The sequence below is a fragment of the Ischnura elegans genome, chromosome 6 (genome assembly GCF_921293095.1).
Source record: "Ischnura elegans chromosome 6, ioIscEleg1.1, whole genome shotgun sequence".
In the NCBI taxonomy this organism is placed as follows: domain Eukaryota; kingdom Metazoa; phylum Arthropoda; class Insecta; order Odonata; family Coenagrionidae; genus Ischnura; species Ischnura elegans.
The window spans coordinates 100,739,309-100,751,224 of record NC_060251.1 but is presented as its reverse complement, the minus strand read 5'-3'; the positions used below and the strand labels follow the sequence as shown (position 1 = coordinate 100,751,224).

General features: G+C 38.8%; 1 protein-coding gene across 3 annotated transcripts in view; it reads right to left on the bottom strand.

The window, feature by feature from the left end:
* Positions 1-5,535: 5,535 nt before the first annotated feature.
* The window catches only part of LOC124161259 (NEDD8 ultimate buster 1-like), a 36,875-nt gene continuing 30,494 nt past the window's right edge, over positions 5,536-11,916 (bottom strand). For all 3 annotated transcript variants that reach the window (XM_046537545.1, XM_046537547.1, XM_046537546.1), the window contains one exon: positions 5,536-6,350. In XM_046537545.1, the coding sequence (XP_046393501.1) occupies positions 6,136-6,350 (215 nt within the window). In that variant the 3' untranslated portion in view covers positions 5,536-6,135. The remainder of the gene's footprint in view (positions 6,351-11,916) is intronic.

Sequence of the window (11,916 nt, the reverse complement as noted above, 5' to 3'; positions counted from 1 at the left end):
TCCACATCAATACGGATCCAGAAGAGGAAAAGGAACGATCAACGCAATTGAAAAAGCCATATCTATTACCAGAAACTCCTCCCAGAAATACGTACTTGGTATTTTCTTAGATATTTCAGGGGCTTTTGACAACGCCTGGTGGCCCACGATTTTAAATGAACTACGGACGCAGGAATGCACGAAGAATGTTTTTAACATAACCATTGATTATTTTACAAATAGGTGGACGGAGCTAAACATGAACGGAGTAACTGCTGGGAAAACACTATCAAAAGGCTGCCCACAGGGATCCGTTCTTGGTCCCCTATTTTGGTTAATTTTATTCAATGACTTTTTTAAGATAGAACTCCCTCCAGATACAGAAATTGTAGCTTACGCAGACGACGCGCTGGTGGTAATTAAAGGGGAAAACCGCAGAGAAATTGAAGAAAAAGGAACACTTGCACTTGAAAAAATTACTCTGTGGGGTAAAAACAAAAAACTGAGTTTTTCACAAGAAAAGAGTGAATGTACTCTGTTAAAAGGAAAACTAAAACGTAAACCTATAGTCAAAATGAACGGACTAACGCTAAAATATAATACCAAAGTTAAGTACTTGGGAGTAATTATAACCGAAGGATTGAAATTCAGCGACCACTGCGAGTACATAACCAATAAAATTAAAGACATTTTTACAAAACTAAGAAGACTCGCCAAGGAAAATAACGGCTACACTTGCGCATCGCTTAGAAAATTGTACAAAGGAATCGCAGAACCGATCATACTATACGCATGTGAGGCATGGGGGGATGAAATCCAAATAAGAGGTAAAAGCAGAGAACAACTCATGAGAGCGCAAAGATTTGCACTTCTCACTGTCACCAAAGCTTATCGTACAGTCTCCACAGAAGCCCTATGTGTTCTTGCAGGCTGCATACCAATCGATCTAATGATTGAAGAAAGAATGTTAATCTTCAAAGATAAAAAGACAAACACTGATAGCGCCCTTCAAAGAAGAAATCACAGGAAAGCAATAATAACCAAATGGCAGAGTCGCTGGGAGAACTCCACTGTTGGGAGGGACACTTACTCATTCTTTGATAATGTCCAGGAAAGAGCCCAAAGAAAAGGGACGGATCTGACTCACGTGACCGTACAATTCTTCACTGGTCATGGTGATTTCAATATGAAGTTGCACCAATTTAAACTTGTAGAAAATGAGAAATGCACTTTCTGCAAAGAAGAAAATGAAACCGCTTGGCACCTGCTGGCAAATTGCAGAAAATTAACGGAAATAAGAAATGCATTGACTCTAAAATTACATGAAAATAATTTCAACATGAACAAAAAAGCAATACTTCAGCCTTGCATCTATGAAACAACGAAAATGACAATGAATCAAATACTCGCCGCAAAGAAAAATTATGAAAATGAAAGTGAAACTCACACAAGCCTAAGCCGATCCCAATGATCCTTTTTTAAGGTGAGGGGGACACTCACCCGGCGAAAGCCGGGGCAAACAAATCTTGCTTTAAACGCAAAAACAACAATAAAAATCGGCAAAATAATGAAAAGGCTTAGAAAAGCGGCCCCTGGGAGATAAGTAAATTACTTGAAACCCAGGGGGGTGGAGGAGGGTCCGCGGGGGCTTTGCCCCCACTGAGTGTGGTTTAGTTTGTCAGTTGCTTCCCACAGTTGGAGAAGGAGCTAGGGGTCGCTTTTCGTTACGGTTTAAAACTGGATTTCCTATAAGATTTTTGCTTGTATTTTTCGTAATGTTCTTGATAGATTGGATAGCAGGTAGTTATTCTCGCACTATTTAGCTCTATTGGATTCTTAGCAACGAGAGATAGTTTTATTGCTCGTTCTCTCTCTCGTCCTTGACGATACTTTGAACCATTGTAGAGCTCCTACTGCGCCTATGCTATCGTCAGAACACTAACCTCGCTGCGTCGGCTATATTGTCAGCGCCTTCAGCGCCGCCATCGGTGATTTGAGTCTCGAATCGGGAACGGTTGCAATGCCCTCATGGATGCATCTAGCTCCGCTCTTATGGGTTGGCCTCTAGCCTCGCTCTTAGAGTTGGACCTCTACCTGTAATAGTTGCAATTGGTTGCTGACAGTATCCAGCCATTGGCGGGAACATAGTACCATAGTACCGACACTACTGTATCATTGTTGGAAAAGGACGCGAAAGCTGTTTTCACGAAATTCATTTCGAGAGATTATGTTGCAGATGAATACGTTAAAAATCAAGTCCCTGCTGCTATCCCAATTGGGAACTATACTGATGTTGATAATTCAAAATATAGTCGGCGAGTAAACGCCGTTTTTAAATTGTATCCAGGTTGTAAGTGTACCTTGTAAAAGTGTTCTGACTGGTTATTATCCTCTGATAAATATAAGGACTTATTCAATATGTTAAGTGAATCTGGTTCTGTGAGATCATTGCCCTCTTGTTATATTGGGTGCATTCCACCAGACAGTGTGGATTCTTTAAATATTTGTAATTTTTTTAAAGTGTCAGTGCGTTATAAAATCACATATGTAATAAACTTTGCTTTCTGTGATAGAAATATAGAAAACCATATGTGATTCACAGGTGTTTTATTTGCATAAAACCAAAGCAACCGTTCCATCATGTCGGCAGCCCAAAAACGAGACATACCAGCGGCGGCACAACAACCCCAAGCCGGTTTGTACCAATTTATACAACTGTGTGCCCTGCCTGTTGTTATACAGGTACAAGCAGAGCGGGTGCTGGGTATGTCTGCGGCACGAATGGCTCGATACCTTTCGATGCCGAAGAGGAGTCTCTTGCTGCTCATTGAAAGACAGGCTGACCGAAATGTCCATCTCTGTCCAGTCTATTCCCATGATCTGCTGTGCTTTAAGAGATTTAACCTTGGGTGGACTGACAGAGTCAATCTTTTTTTTTTTTGGGGAAACGAATTACATTTTGACTTGCTGGTTGCATATCCTCTTTCAATGAGGAAATCTCCTTGGGATATTAAGTTATTTTTAATTTATTCAATTCAAATTATACTTTGACTGTGCACGTGACTGCTAAGGACTTGGGAAATTTTCCTGGACGTGTATACTAGAATAACCTATACACATCCGGGATAACACACTATTATCTCCATTGCAGACTCAAAGTCCAGAGGGAAAAGGTCAGGGTCAGCCCCCTCCCAGGAGATAAGGCGGCGGCGGAAGCCCTCCCACTTGTTCTTTGCGACATTGAGTGACGCAAGTGGCACTTTGACCCGCACTGATATATTGGAGGCTTTCGAGCCAGAACTTGTCAGTTACTGTATTGCTCTCGAAGTGTCTAGAACCTCTGTTGTGGTTACCAAGCACATTCACTGTTTTCTGATATTCAATAGTGGTTGGCTGTTGTGTGATTTGCGTGAGGCTTTGGAAAGTTATTTCCCGTGCATTAATTTTGACGTCCAACTTTGCACATCAGAGAAGTCTTGCCTTAAATACATTTTCTAAGGAAGACACAGAGCTGCTGACTAATATCTCAATATCTATTTATGATTTCCTCTTTAATAGTGGTCACAACTGCATATTTTATAACGTTGGTTTGATTAATATTTATGGTTTTCTTTAATGAAATTTAGCATATTTCATTATGAATGCTGTTTCGAGCCAAATATCTTTCATTTTGCAGCATTGAGATAATCTTCTTCACCTACTCCTGCCTTACTGGCTGAAATGGGAATATGGTGTGATTCATATAGCTGTTATCTATTGATACCATTTCGTTACAAGCTATTTGAATATCAAACTTAGTGCCCAAGTCATGGGTAACATTGACAAAATAGCCGTTCATTCAATTAGCAATGTTAAGGCTCAATGATTTCAATTCCAATTTCTTTGTAGTATCCACTTGCTTGTTTGTATTGTGTGAGGTTCCAAATTCGTTTTTTATTACTTCCCAGGTTGGCTTGTAATTCTTTGAATTGCATAGGTAAGAATCATTTGCCTTTTTTGGCCTCTTTTATCACTCCAAGTATTTTGCTATATGTCTTGTTATTATGTACATCAGTTGGATTGTTAGAGGCAAGGCCGTCTCGATATACAGGCCCGTCACTAGAGCTGCGGAGTTAGTCTATCATCATGAAAGAAATCTAAGGGAATAGCATAGCTCACTTGTTTCAAGCCTTGCTCCTCATGCGTGAACATTGTGTCTCATGATGTTTTGGTTGTTGTATTGATGATATTTTGCGGTATATCGTTGTAAATTGCACTAGAGAGTTTTGGAGTGATTTAAGATGGGGAGGAAGTGCTGTGTGCCGGGCTGTAAATCCAATAATAAAGGCCAACCTAAATATTTTTCCAATTTTCTAGTCTGGTGTTACTCCCTGTATTTTTTCTACATTGCCTCATATTCACTTCTGCAAGATGGTTATTTGAGGGTTGTATCTCTTCCATCTGTATCTTATTTAAGGCAGCTGGGCTCAAACATGTCTGTGGGAAGAACTGGGCCAAAAAATACTAATGTCTCGTACTTGGTCGAAAATTCAAAACACTGGAGGAAAGTGAAAGACTAGTGTTAATTTTATTAGACGAAATTTATGTTCAACCAGGGCTATCTTATATTGGGGGAAAGGTTGTGGGACAAACAAAGGGTAATGCTGCTGAAGCTGTTACCCTTCAATGTTTCATGATAACATCATTACTTTCCAAGAATAAGGATGTTGTGGTCCTTTGTCCTGTAAACCATTTAACCGCTTCCAATTTGCAAAAGTTAGTATGGAAGTTTTGCATATGCTTATGGAAATTGGGTATAAAGCATTACGTATAATTTCTTATAACAAGAGAGTCAACAGAAACATGTTTCCGTTACTTTGAGGAGGTTCTCTGGCCACGTCATTTAAAAATCCCTTTGAAGTAATGAATTGTTTTCATTGTTTTCGACACAGTCCATCTTTTTAAATCAGTCAAAAATAACTGGCTTACCCATTGGAAAACCAATCAGACATTTCATGTGCCTTAGGTGTGTAAGAACCATCAGGTGGGACCTACGCCCAAAGCCATCTCTTCGCAGACTCATTGGGCAACATCTTGGGGGAATAGGTTGCATAAACCCCCACCAAAAACACTGGAGATAAGATTAACCTGGATAGCTTGGTGGTCTGAGCATCTGCCGGGAAAGCAGAAAAATTAAGACCACTGCCACTCAGGAAATGGAACTGCTACATTTCAAACAACACACATTTGTCAACCCTTTTAGTCGCCTTCTACGACAAGCAGGGATACTGCAGGAAAATTCTTATCCCCATCCTGCAGGGGCAATATATCTAAAAAAAATACTATGTTCTAAAAGTACTAAGTAAATACAGAGCTGAATTGATTAAAGAATGTATAGAAAGCCTCAATTCCATGATTTTTATACCATTTTTTTCCACATGCAGTTAAAATCAATGCTCTGTGTATTGAAAATCAGCAAATTAGAAAAAAATATTTGCTCAGGTACTAACTTAGGTTAAAAACAATGCCTCATATTCATCATTTTTAAGGAGCCAAATGGAAATGAATGAGACGAAGTGAACAGCCATTATATTTACTCTCTTCAAAATTTTCACAGCACTATGCAAATACTGGATGTCCAGATATTATTTAGACAATAATTTCACAACCAAAAAATACATAAAAGAGTTACAGATGGTGAGAAAAAATTTCATATTTAACTTAAAGCACCGTAAATAACAAAAGACGACACATTTTCATTGCATGAATTACTTCATCACAAAAAATTGAAGACTACATCTCATTCAACACATCATTGTGTATTAATACTTAAAACATCATAAACGAACAATGAAGTAACGAACAATATAAAGCATTAAATAATCTTTGGGATTGTATGTATATAAAAATATCAATCCAATTCATAAATAGGATAAAATTTTTGACTATATTGAAAGACATGAAGTTTTTGGTAAGAAGAAAGAGAATTGGCCAGGCTGTCAACATACAGAAAAAATACCTCCATTTTATGAAATCAATGGACGGGAATTAAAAAGGCTTTCAATATTCTGTACACTACCTATCAGTCTTCGTTAAAGAAACTCTTATAAATTAGTGAATGAAAACTTTTTGTACTTCATTCAAACATTAAATGAAATGTTAGGCACTTGAAGGAATTTACTGATTACTGGTGGAGCATCCTCCCTCGTCCAGTGACAATAACTCTTTGTACTCCCGAAGAAATTGTGCCTCCAGCACAAGAGTTAAATCTAAGTGGTCTTCTTCATTAGAGGACAAGCCTTCACTCAGTCTTCCAAAGGCATCATCTTCCTCCTTGCGTTTCCTTTCCCATGAACTTGACCCTTCGTCGGAATCACTTGAACAATCATCATCTATAAGGAGACAAATGGGCATAAAAGATAGATGAAAAACAAATTTCAAAAGAAAAAGATAACGAAAAAGATAAAGAAAAAGATAAAAAGCACACCTTATAAAACGAAAAACTGAAATTAATGCAAATTAACAGCATGGATAAAGTGATACAACTTTAAAGACAAATTGAGCCAGAGATAGGATACAATGCTAAAATCTCAGTGCAGCAAGAGAATATACTACAATTGAATAATCAGAAGATACATCTGAGCAATGGTAAGACTTACGATACGGAATGTGTTGGAGATATAGTAACAGTTGATGTTTGTAAACAGTTTGTTATCACCATTGTTGTTCTAGTTTACGTGCCTTTCAAAAGTAAAGAAAAATAAAAGGCTGAGCTACCGAAAAGAATAAGCTGCATTCTTTCTGCGCAAAATCCAACTGGTTATGGGCCCAGAGGTTACGCAAGGATAAGAGGAACGCAGTAATAGAAAGTAAAATTGTGAAAGAAGAAAAAGAAACAGAATCTGGACAATTTAATTTTTCACGATGTCATTGGATGCTCATAGCGAAAGAATAACCGTCCAGAAGCTAAATGATAATAATTATCAAGCATGGAAGTTCAAGATGAGAATGGTGTTAATAAGAGAAGGTACGTGGAAAGTAGTTGATGAAGATAAACCAGACAAATCCGAGGCGGGATGGAAAGGAAAGGACGAGAAAGCACAAAGTACCATATCCCTTAGTGTCGAGGATGGTCAGATAATACACATTTGTAAGTGTAAAAGTGCCAGAGAAATGTGGTTAGAATTGCAAAAAGTGCATGAAAGGGCCAATTTAAGCAATAAATTGTATCTACTTCGAAAACTTTATCAATCAAAACTTAAAAAGGGTCAATCAATGCAAGAATATATAAAGTCAACATTAGAACTAATCGAACGTTTGTGGAGCATCGGAGAAGAAATTAAAGATTTTAATATAGCTGCTCTCTTGCTTAGTGGTTTGACAGATGAATATAGCACCCTTGTAACAGCCCTTGATACGCGTCCAGATGACGAACTCACATTAGAATGCGTAAAAGGAAAACTGATTGATGAATTCACGCGTAAGAATGAGTCCATAATATGCGATGAATCACGCAACCTGCAATCGGAATCAGCTTTGAAAACACGAAAAACACATGAATCCAGATCGGAAAGAAGTAATTATAAAGAGACTCGCGAGTGTTTCGTTTGCAAGAAACGGGGACATTTAAAGAAGGATTGCAGAATATGGAAAGCAAAAATGAAAGAGTTCAAAAAGGAAAAAGACAGTCACGAGGCGCGAGGTGCTACAGATGCCAGCCTGAACGCATCGTTTGCTACTGCGTTTTGTTCATGGTACGTAGATTCGGGCGCTACGAGCCACATGACAAATGATATTGAATTCTTTACAAGAATTCGTCGAAATAAAGAAGGAAAGGTAATCGTTGCCAATGGGGAATTCATTGCTATTGAAGGGACAGGTGAAGGATACCTCAATTGCAAGATATCTCCGACAGAAATAAACAGGATACTATTCAAGGATGTTCTGTATGTACCTGATTTGCGAGGCAGCCTACTCTCGGTAAAGAAATTAGCTAAAGAAGGTAATGTGGTGACTTTCAAGGAGAATGACTGCATAATTGATAAGAAAAGCACAATGCAAGCTGTGGGAAAGATTGATGGTGATCTTTATAAATTATCATGTCAAGAAATGGCTAATTCTGTGAAGTTTGGGAATCACCGGAATTGTATTCATCTATGGCATAGGCGGCTTGGACATAGAGACCCAGTTGCAGTGAAAAGATTAATTGATGATAAACTTGCTATAGGAATAGAAATTGATAACTGCAATAAATTCTTGAGGTGTTGGGACTGTGTAAAAGGAAAATTATCGAAGAAATCATTTCCCAAAACAAGCAGTTATAAAGCTCAAAGACCCATAGAACTCATTCACTCAGATATTTGTGGTCCAATGAGCACAGAAACTCCAGGGAAGAAACGTTATTTTCTCACATTTATTGATGATTACTCTCGTTACACAACTGTATATCTGCTACGCTTAAAGGAAGAAGTGTCAATCAAAGTGGAAGAATATGTTGCAGCAGTTTCTACTAAATTCGGAAGAAAACCGAAAATTCTGCGAACGGACAATGGCGGTGAATAGGTATATAGGAAAGAAAACTCAGGATATTTTAAAGAAAGAAGGAATTGAGTTTCAGACCACAGTGCCATACAGCCCTGAGCAGAATGGAATAGCAGAAAGAAAGAATCGTTCTCTAGTTGAATCAGCTCGATGCATGCTGCTAGATGCGAATTTGCCAAAACAGTATTGGGGAGAAGCTATCATGACTGCATGCTATTTGCAAAATCGCTTGCCCAGTAAAGCCATTGATAAAACCCCATATGAGCTGTGGACTGCTGAAAAACCTGATCTTCAGCATATACGAGTACAGTGGAAGCCCCTTATAACGAGTACGGGATATAGCGACAAGCTCGAATTAGCGACAGCTACCCAAGGAACCATTTTAAACCCTATGATTTAAATGTAAAATAAATTCGTATTAGCGATAATGGCTCGATTCCTCTCTTGCGCCATTCGTAATTACGACAGGTTGACTTTTTGACCACGTGCCACATCTCTGGAATTCAATGCTTTTAAAACGGCATTTTTTCCGCCAACGTCGACGTCCACATGTTCCGTATTCTCCTATTCTTCTTTCCATAATAAATTTCTCGAGTACAAATTTCATTGCTCTTTTGTCATCTCCCTCCCACGCCTCCGCAGTGAGATTAAAAATTATTCCGCCCGTCTGCTTGCACCATGGCTGGTAAACGCAAGTCCTTGGATTTAAAGACCAAAATGAGAATTATTGCAGATTGTGAAAGTGGAGAGTGTTCAAAGAGTGAAATAGCGAGGCGATTTGGAATTAATACATCGACATTGTTCACTATTTTAAAGAAAAAAGAGCAAATTCGTTCGGCAGTGCTTAAAGAAGGGCGTCCAAGCACCCAAAAACACCTGCGGCCCGGAGAGCATCCGCAGCTAGAAACTGCTCTATTCTCGTGGTTTTGCCAGCAAAGAGCCGCAGGGATTCCTATCACCGGCCCAATGATGAAGGCTAAAGCTGAGTATTTGTGTGAGAGGCTTGGTGAAGACAATTTTAAGTGCTCGGATGGATGGTTTGCACAATTTAAAAATAGGAAGGGGATATCCCTTCACAAACTATCCGGTGAATCATCAAGTGTTGATGTTAATGCTGTGGAAGGCTGGGCTCTGGTCCTTAAAGACTATTTGGACAATTACAGCCCCTGTGATATTTACAACGCGGATGAGACGGGCATATATTTTTAACCTTCTCCCGGACAAAACTCTCGCCACTCGAACGGACCCCTGCAAAGGAGGGAAGAAAAGTAAAGACCGCGTAACTGTTCTTTTATGCGCCAATATGGATGGTTCGGATAAGTTAAAACCGTTCGTGGTGGGGAAATCCGCCCATCCCCTATGTTTTAAGGGAGTTAAAACTCTCCCTTGCACTTACGAAGCAAATAAAAATGCTTGGATGACGGCTGCTATCTTCACGCAGTGGTTATGAGCGTTTGATGCCAGGATTGGTGAAAGTAATAAAAAAGTACTATTATTCATTGACAATTGCCCAGCCCACCTACCAATAGAACTAAGAAACGTTAAAATTGTGTTATTGCCACCTAACACTACGAGCGTTCTTCAGTTCCAGTCAGCATTCATATCAAAAAGTGTGCGCTACTCCCGCTAGAGGTCTCTACATCCGCTGATATTGCGTCTGATTGCGTGAATCTCTACGAAACATAAATATTGCTAACAGACAGACAAAGAGTGGACTTCATTTATCATTTGTCCTTCTATTTATTTGAAACAGTTTTTCACCCTTTCCACCGAAGATAATTGATATGACTAATATGCTTTTAGATGCCGTAATGCTGTTCGGTTTCATGATTCCGATAGCATTTGAGTCGGCTGATTTGAAAAACGTTAGTAAACCATTCATACAGGCAGACTTGAAGCATAAGAAGATTACTTCCACCTTCATTCCGCCGTTAACCTGAAAAAGATAGAATTGCAATGCTCATGTGGAACCCTAAAATTTTATCACGCTCCTTTCGTCATCCAATTGCAGCAGTCACCCATCATTTTCATTACTACTCGGAAAGATAGAAGGTATGAATTTTTTAACAGATTCCGAAGTTTTAGCATTTAATAGTCTGATGCATAGCCATAACTGGTAGTTATGACATGTATATTTGGAGCATCCAAGAAATAAGGATAATAACAGCTCATAATGCACAGTTCAGTACGAGTGAGTCTGAAGCTGGGACTTTTAAAATCGACTTCTTAATGCCTCGGCTCATAGCATCCTGCATAATTACATATGATTTGATCATAGATTGCATGTGAATATGATCATTAGTGAATTAAATGTTCAAAATAATGATTTAAAACGGCTATCATGCTGCAATTTTCGCCTCTCAGCAGAAACAGCCGTGGTGACGCCTGATGAGTGATTTTTTTGTGACGATGTGATTGCATTCGGTAACAACGACAATTCACTATAGCGACAGATTTCTCTGTTCCCAACAGCTGTCGTTATAAGGGGCTTCCACTGTATTTGGAAGCAAAGCTTATGCTTATCTTCTCAAAGAAAAACGGAGCAAGTGGGATTCACGTGCTCAAAAAGGAATTATGGTAGGATATAATGAAACGTCCAAAGGTTACAGGATCCTACAACCCAGTACGAATAGAATTATCATCAGCAGAACTGTAGTATTTGATGAAAATGTTACAGATAAAGAGGAATTAATCAAGGATATCGACCTAGAATCATCTGAGCGTTATACATACCTGGATGATAGGTTGATGAGAGAAAGAGAAATACCAATCACCAAGATAGATGATAACACCAAACTGGAAATGGACAGAACAGATCAGCCAGTTCGAAAATCATCAAGAGAATGCAAGGGGGTGCCACCAAAATGGTTATCATACACTTAAAATTAACCCAAAGCCCGATCCAGAGTCTTTAGAAGAGGTAATGGAATTGCCTGCAAATGAAAGAGAGGAGTGGATGAAAGCCGCTGATGAAGAAATAAAATCTCTCGAAGAAAATAAAACATGGATTTTAACTAAATTGCCTGAAGGAAAACATTCCATTGGATGCAAATGGGTGTTCAAAACAAAATATGATTCAAATGGAGATATTTGTCGACGAAAAGGAAGACTTGTTGCAAAAGGTTACTCTCAAAAATATGGAAAAGACTACGATTCAACCTTTGCACCAGTTGTAAGACAAAGCACCTTTAGAGTCCTTATGAGCATAGCAGCAGTACGAAGGCTGTTTGTCCGACAGTTTGATGTGAAAACAGCATTTCTTAATGGCGACATCGAAGAAGAATTATACATGAAACAACCACCGGGCTACACAAAAACCACTGAAGATAAGCTAGTTTGCTAGCTTCAAAAATCAATAAATGGACTGAAGCAGTCAGCAAGAGCTTGGAATGTCAAAATAAATGATGTTTTGCTTGA